Source organism: Ranitomeya imitator, chromosome 5 (genome assembly GCF_032444005.1).
Source record: "Ranitomeya imitator isolate aRanImi1 chromosome 5, aRanImi1.pri, whole genome shotgun sequence".
In the NCBI taxonomy this organism is placed as follows: Eukaryota; Metazoa; Chordata; class Amphibia; order Anura; family Dendrobatidae; genus Ranitomeya; species Ranitomeya imitator.
The window spans coordinates 130,715,091-130,736,691 of NC_091286.1; the positions used below are offsets into that span (position 1 = coordinate 130,715,091).

The following is a 21,601-nucleotide window of genomic DNA, read 5'->3' on the forward strand; positions in this document are numbered from 1 at the left end:
GACTATGAAAATTGTAAATTCACACTGAAGGCATCAAAACTATGAATTAACACATGTGGAATTATATACTTAACAAAAAAGTGTGAAACAACTGAAAATATGTCATATTCTAGGTTCTTCAAAGTAGCCACCTTTTGCTTTGATGACTGCTTTGCACACTCTTGGCATTCTCTTGATGAGCTTCAAGAGGTAGTCACCGGAAATGGTTTTCACTTCACACCCTGTCACGTTTAATAAGTGGGATTTCTTGCCTTATAAATGGGGTTGGGACCATCAGTTGTGTTGTGCAGAAGTCTGGTGGATACACAGCTGATAGTCCTACTTGAATAGACTGTTAGAATTTGTATTATGGCAAGAAAAAGCAGCAAAGTAAAGAAAAACCAGTGGCAATCATTACTTTCAGAAATGAAGGTCAGTCAGTCCGAAAAATTGGGAAAACTTTGAAAATGTCCCCAAGTGCAGTTGCAAAAACTTGCGTTTATTTATGAAAAAAATGGAAATATGGCAAAAATTTTGAAAATGTTTCAATTTTCAAACTTTGAATTTTTATGCCCTTAAATCAGAGAGATATATCGCACAAAATAGTAACTAAATATTTTACTTCAGTGCAATTTAGGAACCAAAATTTTTTTTTGTTAGGAACTTATAAGGGTTAAAAGATGACCATGACCAGCAATTTCTCGTTTGTACAACACCGTTTTTTTTCAGGAACCACATCACATTTGAAGTCACTTTGAAGGGTCTATAGGATAGAAAATACCCAAAAGTGACACCATTCTAAAAACTGCACCCCTCAATGTGCTCAAAACCACATTCAAGAAGATTGTTAACTCTTCAGGTGCTTCACAGGAATTTTTGGAATGTTTAAAAAAAAATGAACATTTAACTTTTTTTCACAAAATATTTACTTCAGATCCAATTTTTTGTATCTTCAGGTACTGCTCTGTCACGGTAACTCCATGACGCTTGCAGCGCTGCAGCTTCTCTGTGCACTAACCTGAGACTTCCTGACATGCACTGCGCATGTCAGGAAGTTTCTTTGCTCTGGAGACCCGTATGTTGTCGTGATGATATTGGGTCTCCATGGGAAGGATCGGGACCCCGCAGGGTCTCCGATCCAAAGGCAGAGGAGTAGTCAGCCTGTGTGCAGCCGGCGTAATGCTGCGTTCATCTTTGATCGAAGTGTCCCGGTGGTTAAAATGTCGGGAGTGGTCCGTGACCATTCCTGGCACTTGGTGCCGGGTGTCAGCTGTGAGAATCAGCTGACACCCGGCAGCAATTGTGAGCGCGTCCAATCACGTTTAATAGCATTTGACTTACTATCCCATTCCTGGGCTATAAGGCTCAGGTCACATTTATGGATTTATTAAAGGGGTTAATAAATATGTTTGTAATTGTTGATTCTAGAGTACGTTTTTTCATTATATGATGATATACAGAGGGTATGGAAAGTATTAAGACCCCTTTTTTCACTCTTTGTTTCATTGCAGTCATTTGGCAAATTAAAAAAAAAATCATTTTTTTTTCATTAATGTACACTCTGCACCCCATCTTGACTAAAAAAAAAACAGAAATGTTGAAATGTTTGCATCTTTATTTAAAAAGGAAAACTGAAATATCCCATGGTCATAAGAATTCAGACCCTTTGCTCAGACACTCATATTTAAGTCACATGCCATCCATTTCCTTGTGATCCTCCTTGAGATGGTTCTACGCCTTCATTGAAGTCCAGCTGTGTTTAATTAAACTGATAGGACTTGATTTGGAAAGGCACACACCTGTCTATATAAGAACTCACAGCTCACAGTGCATTTCAGACCAAATGAGAATCATGAGGTCAAAGGAACTGGCCAAGGAGCTCAGAGACAGAATTGTGGAAAGGCACAGATCTGGCCAAAGTTACAAACAAATTTCTGCTGTACTCAAGGTTCCTAAGAGCACAGTGGCCTCCATAATCATGAAATGCAAAAGTTTGGGACCACTAGAAGTCTTCCTAGACCTGGCCCTCCAGCCAAACAGAGCAATCGTGGGAGGAGATCCTTTAGTCGGGCAGTAGAGTTATGGATGGACTGGAGAGGTGCAAGGGTGTTAGCAGGGAGGCCACAGAAAAGGATGTTGCAGTAGTCAAGGTGGGAGGTCATGAGGGCATGCACAAGCATGTTAGTAGATTGACGGGTTGAGGAAAGGATGGATTCTGGACATATTTTTGAGCTGGAGGCGACTGGAGGTGGAAAGAGCTTGGATGTGTGGTTTGAAGGACAGGGCAGAGTCAAGGGTTACTCCGAGGCAGCGGACTTCTGGTACGGGGGAAAACATGATGTCGTTAATTGTGATAGATAGGTCAGGTAAGGAAGATCTATGAGATGGAGGAAAGATGATGAGTTCAGGTTTGTCCACATTGAGTTTGAGGAAGCGAGAAGAGAAGAAGGAGGATATGGCTGATATGGATGATATAATAAATAGGTATAACAAATTCACAACTAAGGTGCCTTGTGCAAAAATATCGAGTGGTGGAAAAATCACTACTTGATTGGCATATTGATGCTTACAACATGTTGGTGTTGCAGCAGCTGGAATAATTTTTCTCTTATACGTACAACTTCTGTTGGGGGTCAGCCAACCTCACAAGGTAAGCAGTAACCATATCCTTTATTCCTATACCAGTTTATTGGATAAGACCCTATTGCACTTGTATTGTCCTCTCAACCTTTCCATCCTGCATATAGAAACTTAATAAAGAAAAGCAATCTGTAAAATACATAGTTATATTGAACAAACATATGTTATTTGTTTCAGGAACAAATTGGTTAATTCAGATACTATATGAAATGGTGTCAGTCATTCACAATAAAGAAGCATTGCTTGATACAACAATGATTGAATTTGGGAGTCCAGAAATACTTGCGGTGAGTAAGGGATGAATTAATAACACAGATGCTAGTTTCTATAATGTATTTGAAAATTTTTATAATATTGAATCACTGGTTCAATTAAGGGTGACAGATAACTCAAAATACTAAACTTCACAATAGTTGCAACTAGTAGCAGCTCCCTTCTACTACCTCTTAAAGGGACACTGTCACCTGAATTTGGAGGGAACAATCTTCAGCCATGGAGGCGGGGTTTTGGGGTTTTTGATTCACCCTTTCCTTACCCGCTGGCTGCATGCTGGCTGCAATATTGGATTGAAGTTCATTCTCTGTCCTCCGTAGTACATGCCTGCGCAAGGCAAGATTGTCTTGTGCAGGCATGTACTACAGAGGACAGAGAATGAACTTCAATCCAATATTGCAGCCAGCATGCAGCCAGCGGGTAAGGAAAGGGTGAATCAAAAACCCCAAAACCCCGCCTCCATGGCTGAAGATTGTTCCCTCCAAATTCAGGTGACAGTGTCCCTTTAATGAAATTACCAGGCAGCTGTAAGGCCGCATACCTTGAGACAGTGGAATTAAGCACTGTAACCAGTCTCCCACTGACTGAACTGAGGTGCAGAGTTTATAGGACCATACATTTGAACTTAACTACGGTAGTCTCATTTTGAGTGTCCGTAATGGTAGTTCCCTTTGCACTACTCCACAGTCTGATTTTGAGGTTACAGTCATCAAAGTAGCCACCAATTGGTAGCAGTATGCAGCAATGACAGAACTGAGGGTAGCATTATGAAGCCATGGGATAAAATAAGAATATCAATTAACTGCACAATCCTTGAAAGAGAAAATAAAGGTAAAATCAAATTTCTGTCCAGGAGTCAAAACCAGAAAATGAGAAGTAACAACACTCCTTTTCAGTCTATATATTGGTGTAGGTATGATAGCTTTACAGAGAAAGTTCCAGAAGTGTGCAAAAAGACCTAAAGAATTTGGGCAAAAATAAAAATCTGAAACCATATGGTGAGGTCAAAGTTATGAAACATTTCCTTAAACAATGTTTGGCCAAATGGAGGTCAGGGCAATCTCTACAAGAAAACAAAAGGTGTCATTTCTGGAAATTTGTTCAAAAAAACCCATGGAGGTGTCTGTCCAAGGCTGTGCATGAACAAGTAGTGACCGAAGAATATCGGAATGAACCTAACACAAAGACATACAGTATATCTTTTTAACACTGTCACTTCAGATCAAGAGTGACACTTTAACCTTTTACATTACATATGTGTGCCAGTGGTAAGAACAGCTACCAAAGAAAAGGTATGTATTCATTGTCTGTAGTAGCTGTCATGTAGCTGGATAGTAGACACCTTGTTTGTGCCTATTTTCAAATGCTGGGCAGACATGATGTAAACAAGTGAAACTCAGATTTATAGCATTTCTCAAGCTTTGTTTAGCACAACATTTCAGGACAGTACATTTAAGCTCTTTCATGTACTGATGGTTGTTCTGGTGCAGTGTTCATGTGCTGATAGTGGTTTTAAAACTGTACACAATTAGAAATCCAAAACGTGCTTCATGGCTATCCTAAAACTTAAAAATCCATAAAACTTAGATTTTTGAGATTATGAGGAGGATTTGGTGAGACTCTGCTCCAAAAACGCGTTCTAAATTACTGTATGTTCAGACTTATTTTTTGAAACAGAAACTGAGCAGTTTCATCAAGTCCTCCTCAAATACTCTAAACTTGGTTCTGGTGATGTATTATGTACTAATAGAAGCTCATTATATATATTTTTTTGTGGCCCTTGGGAATGGTTCAGTAAGGCATTACGGCCCTTGAACCAAAACATATTGTGCATCCTGGCGCTAGAGGAACTGAATACTCTCTTTCTGAAATTGCTCTTGTAATGTGACTTTTTCAGCAAAACAATCACTTGAGCAATGTCTGCTTGCTTCCTAAGTACACTTTTAGGATTAGTACAATAAGACAGTGGAACTACATACCACCAAAATCTGGCACTTACTAAAGTGAGGTGCAGAGTCTAAGAAATCCTAATATAATTTACCAGAAGAAATTTTTGGACTTAATGTGTCAGATTACCAGGTCGTGATCCTCAAATAAGTAACTGGTTGGCAGCAGTATGCAGTAGTGATGATCTGAAGCACGAGGAAAGTTAAAATGAATCCAGGCCACGCTTCAATTGTAAGAGACAGAATCTTTAAAACAAAATCAAGGAAATCACATAGTATGATTTTTACATAATTAATTTGCATTTATGTTGCATAAAATAAGTTTTTGATGCAATAGAAAAACAGAACTTAATATTTGAAACAGAAACCTATGTTTGCAATTACTGTACATAGGTCACACGTTTCCTATAGCTCTTGATCAAGTTTGCACACACTGCAGCAAGGAGTTTGGCCTACTCCTACATACAGATCTTCTCCAGATCTTTCAGGATTTGGGTTGTTGATGGGCAACATTAAGTTTCAGCTCCCTCCAAAGGTTTTCTATTTGGTTCAGATCTGGAGACTGGCTAGGCCACTCCAGGACCTTGAAATGCTTTTTATGGAGCCACTCTTTAGTTGCCCTGGCTGTGTGTTTTGGATCATTGTTATGCTGGAAAACCCAGCCAGAACCCATCTTCAATGCGCTTACTGAAGCAAAGAGGTTGTTCGCCAAAATCTCGTGAAACATTCATCCTACCTTCAATATGGTGCAGTCATCCTGTCCCCTTTGCACAACAGCACCCTCAAAGTATGATGTTTCCACGACCATGCTTCATGGTTGGGACGGTGCTCTTGGGGTTGTACTCATCCTTCTTCATCCTCATCCTTCTTCTTCCTCCAAACATGCCGAGTGGAGTTGATACCAAAAAGTTCTATTTTGGTCTCACCTGATCACATGATCATCTCGCATGCCTACTCTGAATCATCCATCATCCAAGTGGTCACTGGTAAACTTCAAATGGGCTGGACATGTGCTGACATGGGCAGGTGGACCTTGTGTGCCCTGTAGGATTTTAATCCATGATGGCGTAGTGTGTTACCAACAGTAATATTTGGGACTTTGGTCCCAGTTCTCTTCAGGTCATTGACTAGGTCCTCCCATGTATTTCTGGGCTGATTCCTGACCTTTCTCAGAATCACCCTTTCCCCATGAGGCGAGATCTTGCATGGAGACTAAGACTGAGGAATATTGACAATCATCTTGTGTTCCTTACAGTTTCTAATAATTGTACCAACAGTTGTTGCATTCTCACCAAGCTGCTTGCCTATTTTCCTGTAGCCCATCCCAGCCTTGTCCAGGTCTACAATTTTGTCCCTGTTGTCCTTAGGCAGCTCTTTGATCTTGGCCATGGTGGCGAGGTGGGAGTGTGTGAACAGGTGTCTTTTATATGGGTAATGAGTTAAAACAGGTGCAAGTAATACAGGTAATAAGTGCAGAGTAGAAGGGCATCTTAAAGAAAAATTACCAGGTCTGTGAGAGACACAATTCTTGCTGCTTGGTAGGAGATCAAACACCATATTTTTCAGACTATTAGATGCACCAGACCATAAGACGCACCCCAAATTTTCAGAAGGAAAATAGGGAGAATGGGGGTCTGTCTTAAAGTCCGAATTCAGCTTACCGGGGGGATTGGCAGCGCTGATGGAGCAGTGTCACAATAGGTGTTCAGGGCCCGGCGATGAATTGGCTTCCCAGGCTGGTGCAGCGGTTTCGGTGGTGCGGGGGCTATATTGACATTTTGTGAAAGCCTGGAACCCCTGTACATCCATTGCTGCAATGCAGTGGCATCTAGGAAAATGGCCATCGGAGGCCATGCATGCACAGATTGAGATCTCGGCACTGAGATCTCATCTCCCAAGGGTTTCGGACCACCGTACACCCCCTCTTCCCAGTGAAGGGCCGGCAAAATCCCCCAACTCCTGCTACCTCCACACTACTGGTAAGTACATTTGGACTATAAGACACCCCCCATTTTCCCCCAAAATTTTGGGGAAAAAGAGCATCTTATAGTCCGAAAAATATAGTACTTATTTTATGCAATAAAATGCAATTTCATTATTTAAAAATCATACAATGTTTTTCTGGGTTTTATTTTTAGATTTTGTCTCCCATACGTGAAGTGTACCTACGATAAAAATTATAGTCCTCTTCATTCTTTGTAGGTGGGAAAAGTTGCAAAATCGTCAGAGTATCAAATATTTTCCCTACTGTATGTTTGAAAAATTGTCATTGCTTTGACTTGCTTTGTGATCTAGAACATTTTACCAATTAAATAAATGGTCCCCAAGTGTTACTGTTTTTTTCTGTTTAGAGATTTAAAGATCGCCCTTCACCAAGGATTATTTCAACTCATTTGCAATTCAATAATATTCCAAAGTCTATGTTTGAAAAAAAGGTTAAGGTAGGTGTTCAGCGCAAAAAGAAAACCTTCCAATTCCTTTCTTAGTTCAGTGGATTCACCATGGAAAGCGCTTCTGTCCTTGTCAAGTGCCATGAACCTGAACAGATATGAAATATCTATTCACTGGAAGTAAAAATGAAGGTTCCTATTATGTGACTTTAAAAATAAATCTAGAATATTCTCAGAAATTTATCAGAAATGCATGACATAAAATCAACTTTCTGTTGTATAACTTAAAGGTACTGTATATTAACATCCACTGTCTTCATTAAAAAATACAGATAAAAGGATTTTTGCGGTTGCTGGATTTTCTCTTTTTTTCACGGTTCACTTAGGGTATGTGCACACAATGCGAATTTTTCAGAATCTGTGCTGAAAAATCCGCACACGAATCCGCAACGTGTGCACATACCCTAACTTAGGAAATCATCCTGAAGTCTCCGTGCACCACACCCCTATCCTAGGAATTTCTCAACCTGTGAGCTGATGGTTGCTCCATTGTGTTTTTCTAAAAGGATTTTTAGACCCATAACGTATAAGAAAAAAGTAGTAATATGTGGGGGTAACCACTGTAAGAATTCTATTTAGACAAATACCGCCACTTTAAATATAATGTAAAGAATATGTATTGAAATAGTTTCATAATTAAGCAAAACATCTTCATTACATAAATCACACAGTGAAAAGGTGACAGTACAAAAAGCTCCTTAACAAATCCTTAAAACCAGTTAGGGTAGCGTGGTTCATGCATGAAATAACAGGCATGCATAAATATGTTATATATCATTACATGAATTGTATCTCACAAACAAATATATGACCATATTTAAATTATTGCAAGGCAATGGAGTTAGTAGAAAGAGCCATGATTTTATGCTGCTAGATATGTGAGGTGGTCCCTAAAAAATTTTTTGTAAATTTTGTTGGAAAAAATTAGAAACCGCTGGTCAACGTTTAACCCTTATGACATCCTAACAAAAAGAATTATGTTTCCAAAATTGTGCTGATGCAAAGTAGACATCTGGGAAATGTTATTTATTAACTATTTTGTGTGACACCACTCTCTGATTTGGGCCAGGGTCACACTTGCGAGTGTGATGTGAGAAACTTGCGCGAGTCTTTCGCATCAATAACCGGCACTGCCGCCTGCACTCGGACTGCAGTTGCATAGAAATACATGCAGCCATACGCTCCAGTCCGAGTGCAGGCGGCAGTGCCAGGTATTGATGCGAAAGACTCGCGCAAGTTTCTCACATAACACTCGCAAGTGTAACCCTGGCCTTAAGTGTACAACAACTAAAAGTTTGAAAATTTTCTAAATTTGCAATTTTTTTCCAAACTTCCATTTTTTATAAATAAACGCAAGCCATATCGAAGAAATTTTACCATTAACATGAAGTACAATATGTCACGAAAAAAACAGTCTCAGAATCAGTGGGATACGTTGAAGCGTTCTAGAGGTATAACCTCATAAAGTGACAGAGGTCAGAATTGTTAAAATTTGCTTGGTCATTAAGAACCAAATTGGCTCTGTCATTAAGGGGTTAAGTTGTTGAAAAAACTCACATTTTTACTTTTCCATCGATGTAGCTGTTAGGCTAGGTTCAGATTAGCGTTTCTGTGCGCAGCGTATCATCTGCATATGCAAACGCATGCCAAAGCGCATGCAAATGCATGCTTACGCCTTCGCACATGACACACAAAAAAAATGCTGCGTGTGCATGCGTTTAAATGCATTTTGACATGCGTTTGCGTTGTTTATGCGCATGGTGGAGGTGGTGACATAATTTCCTGGACATGCACAGTCTAAAGTACGCATGCGTATTGAATGCATGCATATGCATGTCCTTGCATACCAATGCGTTTCCATAGATAGTAATGCGGTTTTTTTATGCATTCATCCACAATAATCCACATGCGCATGATTGCGCAATATTTGTTACCTAAAAAAATGCAACATGTTGCGTTCACCAGAAACCGCCGCACACCGTGAATGAAGCATGCGAACGTACGCAAAAGTATGTCCCTGCGTACACCATGTTAAAAATATGTACGCATGACGCATGCGGATGTATGCAGATCATACGCAGCGCACAGAAACGCTAATGTGAACCCTGCTTTAGGCAGGTGAGGTGACTCAAAAGCAATTCTGTCATTTTGACTACATTACTGTACAAATAGCATTTTCCTAATATTAGGATTAGTCACAAATGTAATATTGCAATATTTTATTTGATTTTTTCCTTAAATAGATAATGGTATGCAGAATAAAAACAAAAAATACTTCACAATATGGAACAGTTTAGAATTACGTAAACCCACTTACTTCTACATTACTAGCACAGAGTACAGCCTATATATATATACACAAACAAGAGCCTCTACAATATGATCAGGGCCGGCGTCAGCACCCGGCGTACCCGGGCAAATGCCGGGGCCCTGGCGAGACGTGGGGCCCATTTAAGGTAGTAGCAGTACAGACACGGACGATACTACACTGATGACCTGGAGCCGGGGGGCCCCCGCAGCCAGACTACATCCGGCTGTGCTGTGTGTGTATTAAAAGATCAGCTGAGCTCCGTGATCTCCGTCTCCCAGCCAGGACTCGGAGGCGGAGCCATCCCTGGCAGCAGGTGCGGCACAGAGCTCTCTCTGTGACTGAGTTTCGCTGCGCAGGTGCTGGAATACTCACCCGTCACCATGGATATGAAGAGTCACTTCCGGGCTGTCTGTGTCGTCACTTCCAGGTGAGCTCAGGCGCTCAGCGATCATCCACTGTCCAGCCAGGTCCAGCGCCAAGCAGGAAGACGATGACAAGCACGAGCAGCCAGCAGTCAGTGAACGGTGCACCCTGTACAACGTGAGTGACGGTGAAAGCAATCCTTCCAAGTTCCAGGCTGGTCCCAAAGCATTGCGGGGGATGCAGCCTGGGAGGACAAGGTGCGACTGTACGGGGCCACCACAGACCTACAGTATGGCATCTGAGTGATGCTAGGTGTGGGTGGGACTTATAGACTATATACTACATGACTGGCTGTGCTATATACTATATGGATGTGTTATATACTCCGTGGGCTGTGCTATACACTACGTGGCTGTGCTATACACTACGTGGGCTGTGCTATACACTACGTGGGCTGTGCTATACACTACGTGGGCTGTGCTATACACTACGTGGGCTGTGCTATACACTACGTGGGCTGTGCTATACACTACGTGGGCTGTGCTATACACTACGTGGGCTGTGCTATACACTACGTGGGCTGTGCTATACACTACGTGGGCTGTGCTATACACTACGTGGGTTGTGTTATATGCTATGTGGTCGGTTATACACTACAAGGCTGTGCTATATACTATGTGGGCTGTTATACACTACGTGGCTGTGCTATATACCACGTGGGCTGTGCTATATACTACGTGGGCTGTGCTATAATATGCTACGTGGCTGTGCTATATTTCTCTCCTGTATCTGTGCATTATGAATCATGGTATGTGTTAGAGGGGTGGGGGGGGGGCCCACTGAGACTCTTTCGCCCGGGGCCCTCAGAAACCTGGAGCCGGCCCTGAATATGATATTCATTTTTAAAACTATTTTACTTAAATATTAACAGTACTGTAGGCATAGGAGTACATCCATGCTCAAACAAGAAAGCAAAAGACTGGGCCAAACAAAAAATTATAAAATATTGTAAAACATGTAGAAAATTGGTCAAAAATGTAATATTTACTGTTTTAATATTTTGACAGATATTGCTGGTTCTTCGTAACCCAAAAGACACAGCTATCTCCTTTTATAATTTTCATAATAGCATGCCTCCTCTTCCTTCCTATAATTCCTGGGACATGTTCTTTAAGGACTTTACAAGCGGAAAAGGTATTTATTCTACAGACACTAAAAGCTCAAACTAAAGCTCATATAAGGCTACGTTCACATTTGCGTTGTGTGGTGCTGCGTCGGCGATGCAACGCACAACGCATGCAAAAACGCATGCAAAACGCAGCTTTTTGTGACGCATGCGTTCATTTTTTCATGATTTTTGGCGCAGAAAAAACTGCATCATGCAGCATTTTCTGTTGCGCCAAACAGACGCATGCGTCACAAAACGCAAGACAACGCATGTCCATGCGCCCCCATGTTAAATATAGGGGTGCATGGCGCATGCATCGCCGTGGCTGCGCCCGACGCAGCCCCGCACAACGCTAATGTGAACATAGACTTACACACTTAGTTGTATCAACATTTTTTTCAGTGAACTTTAAAGGCAAAAAGACAAAATAAAATGAACGTGTTTAAATAAAGCTTTTTTTTTATTAAGTATATTATTTTGAAACATTTTGGCATTCTTTTTTAGCTTATCACAGTCTTTACTAGTGTTGAGCGATACCTTCCGATATCCGAAAATATCGGATCGGATTGGATCGGACCGATACCCAAAAAATATCGGGTATTGCCGATTCCGATATCGGAAACCAATGCAAGTCAATGGGACAAAAATATCGGAATTAAAATAAACCCTTTCTTTCCTTGTAGGTTAATTCTACATGAAGGAAAACAACTAAGAAAAATGTAGAATGTATTGGAGGAGGTGGAGTAGATATGAAAGGCATAGAGGTTTAGCCCAATCAAATTGAATAGCAGGAATTAATTTTTTTTTTTTAAGATATTTATGTTTCACTACTTCCATGCGCTTCACTTTCCTTTTTACTTCTCTCACACTTTCTCCTTCATCATCCTCAGCAGCAGCATCTTTTTCATCAACTTCTTCTTCACCTTATTCATCTTTGTCTTCTTCACCTTCTTCCTATTATTCTTTTTTTTACATTCTTCATATTCTTTTTATTCAACTATTATTCTTCTTCATATTCTACTTCTTCATCTTCTTCATATTCTTCTTCTTCATCATATTCTTATTTGTGACAGGCATTCCTGTAGTTGTTATCCATAAAAGTTTGAAGATTACACCTTCCGTTCTGCCTGTCATAAAAGATTTACAACGGGATTTGTCCGCGTTCAGTTTGGCCTGCAGCAGCAGGGTTTTTCCAGGGGCACCATGAGGAGGAACGGACTCACCCCCATACACTGCTTAGTCTTCTTCTGCTTATAATTTAGTTAATACCTTTTGCTCTGATTTTTAGTCTTATGCTTAATGTTCTTCTGCTTTTTGTTCTGCAGCTTCTTGTTCTTCTGCTTCTTGGTCTTCTGTCTCTTGTTCTTCTGTATCTTGGTGGTTGTCTTGTTGTTCTTTGTCCTTTTGGTCATCTTCTTCTTGGTCTTCTTAGGGGTGGTCTTCAGGGTCGTCATCTCCAGGGTCGTCGTCTCCGGGGTCGTCGTCTCTGGGGTCGTCGTCTCTAGGGTCGTCATCTTCTTCGGGGTAGTCTTCAGGGTGTTCGTCTCCAGAGTCGTCATCTCTGGGGTCGTCGTCTCCAGGGTCGTTGTCTTCTTCGGGGTAGTCTTCAGGGTGTTCGTCTTCAGGGTCATCATCTTTAGGGTCATCATCAGGGAGATCCAGAGTGATTACCAAAAACCATTTCAAAAAGCTTGAATTTGGAAATGTAGCAGAAGGTACAAGAAGGCTGAGGAACTGCCGAGAACCAGCTGACGGTACCGGAACCCGGATGGGTAGCCGAAGGTACAAGAGCCAATAGAACTACCGAGGACCAGCTGACGGTACTGGAACCTGGTTACTAAGCAGGAGGTACCCGTGCCAGAAAACAATACTAAGGACCACCAAACGTTGGTGGAACTCGGATACCGAGAAGGAGGCACCTAAGCCAAAGGCTCTGCCTGGAACCAGCTGACGTTACTGGAACCCAGGGGGACCTATTCAAGATTGACTTACAAAAAAACAGCTAATGGTGCAGGAACTCAGATAGGCAGCAGAAGGTCCACATGAAAAAAAATTGCAAGGCCGCGAGCCGGCCGGAGTTACCAAAAACCCACAGTCCTGCAGGGGGAGCTTGTTCTATTGGCATTACGGAACCAGCTTTGATTGCCAGTTCCCACAGCCCACATAGGAAGCACCTAAACTGCAGGTACGATAGAGTTGGCTAACCCAACCGCAACCCGACAGGACAATGTATTGGAGGCAAAAGTGACCTTGACACTACCCGGAAACAGCTGGCATGCTGGAAACAGGCTGGGCAGGAGGGAGTACCCGTGCCAAAGACACTGCCGAGAACCAGCTGATGGTACTGGAACCCGGATGGGTAGCCGAAGGTACAAGAGCCAATGGAACTACCGAGGACGAGCTGATGGTTCTGGACACCGGTTACTAAGCAGGAGGTACTCGTGCCAGAAAGTACTACCAAGGACCACCAGACGTTGATGGAACTCGGATACCGAGAAGGAGGCACCTAAGCCAAAGGCTCTGCCTGGAACCAGCTGATGGTACTGGAACCAGGATGGGGAGCAGAAGGTACAAGAGCCAATGGAACTACCGAGGACCAGCTGACGGTACTGGAACCTGGTTACTAAGCAGGAGGTACCCGTGCCAGAAAGCACTACCAAGGACCACCAGAGGTTGGTGGAACTCGGATGCCGAGAAGGAGGCACCTAAGCCAAAGGCTCTGCCTGGAACCAGCTGACGGTACTGGAACCCAGGGAGACCTATTCATGATTGACTTCCAAAGAACCAGCTAATGGTGCTGGAACTCAGATAGGCAGCAGAAGGTTCACATGAAAAAAAAATTGCAAGGCCGCGAGCCGGCCGGAGTTACCGAAAACCCACAATCCTACAGGGGGAGCTTGTCCTATTGGCACTACGGAACCAGCTTTAATTGCCAGTTCCCGCAGCCCACATAGGAAGCACCTAAACTGCAGGCACCATAGAGTCGGCTAACCCGACCGCAACCTGACAGGACAACGTATTGCAGGCAAAGTGACCTTGATACTACACGGAAACAGCTGGCGTGCTGGAACCAGGCTGGGCAGGAGGGAGTACCCGTGCCAAAGACACTTCTGCGCAGCAACTGGCGGTGTTGGAGCCCAGGGATTACAGGAGAAACAGAGTGTAGGCTGAGGCCTAATTGAAGGCAGTTTAATATATGTTTTAGTGTGAATGTGGAGGGAGCAGGAGAAATTGCCGGATACACAGCAGGGGAGCAGTTGGCGTTACTGAACCCCAATAACACAGGAGCAAGTGTTGACTGTGCAGACGGCACTTCTGAGCTGCAACTGGCGGTGTTGGAGCACAGGGATTACAGGAGAAACAGAGTGTAGGCTGAGGCCTAATTGGAGCAAGTTTAATATCTGTTGTAGTGAGAATGTGGAGGGAGCAGGAGAAATTGCCGGATACACAGCAGGGGAGCAGCTGAAACCCAATGACATGGCAGCAAGTGTTGACTGTGCAGACGACACTTCTGAGCAGCAACTGGCAGTTTTGGAGCCCAGGGTCAATGCTAGAAACCGAGTGTAGGCTGAGGCCTAATTGGAGCAAGTTTAATATCTGTTGTAGTGTGAGCGTGGACGGAGCAGGAGAAATTGCTGAATACACAGCAGGGGAGCAGCTGAACCCCAATAACACGGCAGCAAGTGTTGACTGTGCAGACGGCACTTCTGAGCAGCAACTGGCAGTGTTGGAGCCCAGGGTCAATGCTAGAAACAGAGTGTAGACTGAAGCCTAATTGGAGCAAGTTTAATATCTGTTGCAGTGTGAGTGTGGACGGAGCAGGAGAAATTGCCGGATACACAGCTGGTGATCAGCTGACGTTACTGAAACCCAATAACACTGGGTCATGTGTTGACTGTGCATACGGCACTTCTGAGCAGCAACTGGTCGTGTTGGAGCCCAGGGATTACAGTTCAGGTGGTAGAAACATGAACACAACATGAGACCTGGATACTGTTGCTAACCAATTATTTAATCTGGGAGAGGAGTGGCAAAATCCTGCGAGATCCAGGCCTTGCTCATTTTCAGAAAAGTAAGCCGGTCAACGTTATCGGAAGATAGTCGCATGCGACGGTCTGTTAGTACACCACCTGCGGCACTAAAGATGCGTTCCGATAATACACTAGCAGCAGGGCAAGCCAGCACCTCCAATGCATACTGGCTAAGATCTGGCCATGTATCCAGCTTAGAGCCCCAAAACTTGAAGGGGGAAGAGCCGATGCGGCGGTCGTTTCTCAGGCACTGCAGCATGAAATCAACCATGTGCTGCAGACTGTCAACTGGCCAAGAAATGCTGTCCCCTGCTTGAGGCGTGATCTCTGCCAGCTCTGCATCACCCCACCCTTGCTATACATACTGACTACTAGAGCATTGTGTAACTCCCTCCTCTGGACAGATGTCTTCCTCCTCCATTGACTCCTCCTCATCCTCCTCACAAAGTGTCCCCTGCCTAGGCCTTTGTAAGGAACCACGTTGTGCAGACTGTCCAGACGCAGATGGCATTTGTGACTCCTCATCCTCCACCTCGTCCACAACCTCCTCCCTTAGCGCTTGCAGTGATTTTTCAAGCAGGCAGATAAGGGGGATAGTCATGCTGACTAGTGCATCATCTGCACTTGCCATCTGCGTGGAATCATCGAAGGCACACAAAACCTGGCAGATGTCCTTCATAGTGGCCCACTCAGTGGTGGTGAAGTCAGAACAGCGTGCAGTGTGACTTTTTTGCACCTGATGCAGCTGGTACTCCATTACTGCTGCCTGCTGCTCACACAACCTCTCCAACATATGTAACGTTGAATTCCACCTGGTGGGTAGGTCACATGTGATGCGATGTTCCGGAAGGCAGAATCGGCACTGCAGAGCTGCAATGTGCGATCTTGCCATACTGGAACGCCGCAAGTGAGCACACTCTAGGTGGACCTTGTGCAGCAGTGCATCACAATCCGGATAGTCCCTCAAAAATCTCTTCATGACCAAGTTGAGCACATGTGCCAGACATGGGATGTGAGTGAGGTTGCCTAGGCTCAGAGCTGCCACCAGATTTCGGCCATTGTCACACACTACTATGCCTGGCTGGAGATTCGCTGGCACAAACCACATGTTGCTCTCATGCTTGATGGCATTTCAGAGCTCCTGCACTGTGTGGCTTTAATTCCCCAAAGAAATTAAATTCAATACGCCTGTTGATGTTTGGCCACGGCTGTGCTCATGTCGGTCGTAACAGGTAAGCGTTCACGGGTCCATGTGGGGGTAGACTGTGACGGCTCCTGCAGGAACTGGAGTATGAGGAGGAGTCAATGTGTACAGACTGGATTCCTGCAATCCTTGGAGTTGGCAGAACACGTACAGTGCCACTCTCAAGATCTGTACCCGGCTCCACAACATTTACCCAATGGGCAGAGAGGGAATGGTATCATTCCTGTCCATGGTGACTGGTCCACGCATCGATGGTCAGGTGGACCTTGCTACTGTTGGCGTTTAGAAGCGCATGTTTAATGTTTCCCTCCACATGCTTTTGCAGGGCAGGGATGGCTTGCCTGCTGAAATAAAAGCGGCTGGGCACATTGTATTGTGGGACTGCCAATGCCATCAAGTTACGGAAGGTGTCAGTCTCCACCAGCCTGAATGAGAGCACTTCAAGGGATAGTAGTTTTGCAATGCCAGCATTCAGAGCCTGTGCTCGGGGGTGATTTGCCTAGAATGGCCGCCTTTTCGCCCATGCCTGTGCTACCGATGGCTGCAGACTGGGCAGGGAGTGTGAGGATGACAGGGAACGTGGTGCTGTGGGTGGAATTACACTAGGTCTCTGTACAACACTGCCAGAGTTTCTTCCATGGCGATCCTGTGAGGATGCCGAACCAGCTGTATGTGAGCTGGAGGAAGAGGCTATAACACGAGCTGAAGAGGTGGTAGGTGGCGCTGTAGGTTGGCCTAGGTCTTCAGTGTGTTTTTGTAACTCCACCACGTACTTGGTCCGCACATGTTTCCACATATTTGTGGTATTGAGGTTGCTGACACTTTTCCCTCTTTTCACTTTCTGATGACACAGCTTGCATTTGACAAAGCAAATGTCATCTGCAACTGTGTCAAAAAAGGACCAGGCACTGCAAGTCTTGGGAGCGCCCGTTTTGGGTTTTGGAAGAGGCATGCTCCTAATGGGTGTCCGAGGTGGACGCTACAGGCAACCCAGTCTGCCCCCTCCCTCTCCCTCCTTTTTGGGCCGTTCAGGGAATCTCTTCCTCAGAGCTGCTCCCACCACCTTCCTGTACCTCATGCCATGATGGGTCAAGGACCTCATCATCTGCACTACCCTCTTCCAACAACTGCTTCTCCTGGGTAGTCTCGGCAGCACAGTACGTACCAGAAAGTGACACCTGAGTCTGATCATCAGATGCGCACTGAGGTGTGCTGACCATAGGCACTGGCCCACCTGCCTCTTCAGATTCAGAGAGACAAAGCAGTTGTGCATCACTGCATACTGCCTCTTCTTCCATTTCTCGAATGCTGCTTGGCTGGCCCCCTCTTTCCAAGCCAAGAGATTCAGAGAACAGAAGTAGAGATGGCTCCTGTCCAGGGCTCTCTGACTGCCTGGGCAATTTGGCAGGTGGTGAAGAGACAGATGGGTGCTCGTCATTGCTCTGGACCTGAGAGGATGTGACACTAATTGAAGTCGATGCGTTAGCTGCCATCCATCCGACAACGGCTTCAATTTGTTCGTCCTGCAGCAGTGGGGTACGGCAAGCTCCTACAAAGCTGCGCATAAAGGACTGTTCCCTGGTAAAACTGGGGGATGCTAAGTCCCTGGTGCCCGCAGCAGGCACAGAATCCCCACGTCCTCTCCCTGCAGAAACTCCACGGCCACGACCATGTGCCTTACTCCCTGCCTTCTTCATCTTGGTAAACTGATAAAGATAGGGAGAAAAGTACTAAGGACTTAGTGTGCTTATTCCTGAACAGCTGCTAACAGGTATAAGAAACACTAATTCAATAAAGTGTGGACTAGACTTTAATATGAGCTAATGTGGCCTACACAACTGTAAAGTGGAGTGTTTGGTGAACTTTATTTAGGTTTTTTTTTACAAAAAAAAATGGATGTGCCCAAAGATGTAAAACCGATAGTATCACAAACTTTTTGTAGCTATTACAATACAGGAAGGTAACCTACAATGCAATAGATGAGACACCAAAAAATAGGCTAATACTAATCTGGCTGGGGCTGCAGGGCACAAGGCTGCAGAAAGGCTCCTCTATCCACTCCTATATAGTGCACGCAATCTAGCTGGATACGGATTGAAACACACCACTAATAGGAGAAATCAGGAAAAATGGGCTGCACTAATGAAAAAAAGGACAATGTATGAGGCAGTGATGCACGCTGAGTGGACTACAACCAGATGTGGCTGCAGAACTCACTGCAGCAAGAGCTGCACTCACACACAGAGACCTTGCAGACAGCCGTGAACGGCGCTGCAAGACTGCAGAAAAGTTCCTCTATCTACTCCTATATAGTATGTGCACGCTATCCAGCTGGATACGGATGGAAACACACTAATAGGAGAAATCAGGAAAAATGTGCAGCAGCACAAATGCAAAAAAGGACAATGTAACAGTATGAGGCAGTGACGCACGCTGAGGGAACTACAACCTGATGTGGCTGCAGAACACACTGCAGCGTGAGCTGCATTCACACACAGAGACCTTGCAGACAGCCGTGAACAGTGCTGCAAGGCAAATAAAAAAAGGTTCTCAAACAGCGGTTGCTACAGTAGCCTGGGTAAAGCACAATGAAGCAAATTGCTATCTCAAACTGTCCCTCAGTCAGAACAGCAGCGTCCTGTCCCTAACTGAATTCACAGCAGAGTGAACCAAAAATGGCGGCGGTGGCTTTTATAGTGCATCATGACATCATTTCAGCAGCCAATCACAGCAATGCCATTAGTTACATGCCTAGCATGCATAACAGGATGTGCCCGCACTTCTTAGGATTCCTCATTGGCTGAATTAAATCAAACTGGCTCATAGCATTATGGGAACTTCCGATTCTGGTATTCGATATTGCAAAAGTATCGGAACTCAGTATCGGAACTCCGATATCGCGAATATCGTCCGATACCCGATGATTGCAGTATCAGAATGCTCAACACTAGTCTTTACTTAAAAAATGGTAATCTTGCATTTTTTTCAAGGGCCAAGTGGGCTTGTTTAGACTCATACTTCCCATCCTTTCATTAAAATTTACAGCAGCCTTCTTACCATCAAAAGCAGAATTTAAAAAACTGATAATAAACTCTATTCTCAGATGATAACATAGGATCCACCAACAACAGAAGATGCCACAGCTTTTGTGCTTCTGCTCTCTTACCAAAGACCTTTGCACACATTTATTAGATGTTTTAATATGAAATATAGGGTCAGTTCATTGCTGCTAATGTGCATCTAGATTTCCTGAAACAACAGGAAGTTAGAGTCTCAAAAAGCCCCAGTGGTCAGTGTAAAAATGGCAAGATTTAAAATTATAATTTTTAATAATGATTGTAATATAGGAAAAATATTACAAATATTTTATAAAAGTACTGTCATAAGTGGAGTTATGACCTATACAGATTAAAGGCTGAGAGCATATATTAGAGAGAGAAATAGGGTCCCAGACCCTCCCTGTACCTCCCGGTGTCCCACGGTATGCCTGTGCCCGCTTTCATCCTCCTGTGTCCCCCCACGTCTTCTTCCAGGAAGGAAATGGTGGGCGCATGCGCATGTGCCCGTCGAGAACTGCTGGCCAGCACCTGGCAACAATAGGTAGATTTTTCCTATTGGTTCATTTTGGTCACTGTGATAGACCCTATCACAGTGATCAAAATAAAAAAAAATAGTAAATAAACCCCCCTTTATCACCCCCTTAGTTAGGAAAAAATAATAAAATAAGGAAAATATATTTATTTCCATTTTCCCATTAGGTTACAGTGGTGCTAAAGTGAGTTGGGCTAATGTTAGGGTTAGTGTTGGGGCTAAAATTAAGGTTGGGGCTAAAGTTAGGGTTGGGATTAGGGTTAGGGTTGGGATTAGGGTTAGAGTTGGGATTAGGGTTAAAGTTGGGATTAGGATTAGAGTTGGGATTAGGATTAGGGTTAGGGTTGGGATTAGGGTTAGGTTTTGGATTATGGTTGGGATTAGGGTTAGGGTTGGGATTAGAGTTAGGGATGTGTTGGGGTTAGGTTTGTGGTTAGGGTTTAGCAGGGTTCAGCAGTACCTTCAGCAGAAGAGACACTGAAGTTCACCATGCACATTAGACTATAGATATCAACAGGTTCGATTGACATTCTAGTGCGTATGGGGGCACTGGACAACTGATGGTCGGGAAAGATGTTGTTTGGGCATGTCTGATTTTAAACTGACATTCACTTAGTTCTCTTGGAGAACTCATGGAGAACACAGGAGCACTCTGCTGAGTAAGCACTGCAGAGTATGAGAGAGATGGCCAAGATGTCTGTCGGCTGAGTGATCAGCAGACAGCCATCTAATGTGCATGGCCAGCTTGAGACAGATTGCAGGATGTCAGGCCTTGTAATAACAAAAGAGTGGAACAGAATACCTGGCTTACTTAATGAAGAGAATGATCACCCGCTGATGGGAACAATTTTTCACTACTCACCCAATGAGAAGTCTATCAATAAATATAAAGAACAAGACAGCATTCTACATCAGATGCCATAAAAAGTGTATCATAGTCAAAAAAGAAAACCATGTTTCAGCTGTATTTTTGACTTCATGCTTGACAAAAGCGATTGTATTGCCAAATTATTGCACCTTTGTGGCTTACAATACACTTTTTTAATCTGATCTGGAGTCCTGCCTTGTTATTTATAATGCCCCATTCATGGGCCCTCTGCTCTTGCTCTCCTGTCTGTGAAACTGATTGTAGCCATAATTGTGGGGTGAGCTTTCAGTTCAGGACAAGCAAGAAAATAACCGCAGAAAGAATGCAAGATGAAAAGTGAGAGAAAAGATGTTGCAGCTCCTACATTGTTGGCAAAATGCTGTTGAATATCTATTCACTTAAAAGGAATAGATAGCAAGTTGCAGACAGCGAGAAGGCGATGCTTTTCTACACATTTGAGGTGAATGAAAAGGTAGACTTTAAATAGCCTTCAATGTAGAGTGAATGTGACATTTTGATTTGTTTGTTTGCTTCAAATTCCTCATCTACAAACTTTTTTTCTATTTTTTTCTAAAGTGTGTTATGGGCAGTATTTTGATTTTGTTGTGGCCTGGGAGAAGCACTTCAATGATAAAACCATGATGGCAATAACATTTGAAGAAATGAAAATGGTAAGTGTGACTTCCTGTCCCTTTAAGGGAACCTGTTATATTATTGGACATGCAGTCTGATCTGCCAGCAGCAGGATACCGAGCATGGGAAACTGAGCAGATTGAT

General features: G+C 43.7%; 1 protein-coding gene across 1 annotated transcript in view; it reads left to right on the top strand.

The window, feature by feature from the left end:
* The window catches only part of LOC138681554 (sulfotransferase 6B1-like), an 82,357-nt gene that overhangs the window by 31,655 nt on the left and 29,101 nt on the right, over window positions 1-21,601 (top strand). The window contains exons 2-5 of the mRNA XM_069769152.1: window positions 2,797-2,906; window positions 7,190-7,279; window positions 11,030-11,156; window positions 21,401-21,495. Of these exons, the coding sequence (XP_069625253.1) occupies window positions 2,797-2,906; window positions 7,190-7,279; window positions 11,030-11,156; window positions 21,401-21,495 (422 nt within the window). The remainder of the gene's footprint in view (window positions 1-2,796; window positions 2,907-7,189; window positions 7,280-11,029; window positions 11,157-21,400; window positions 21,496-21,601) is intronic.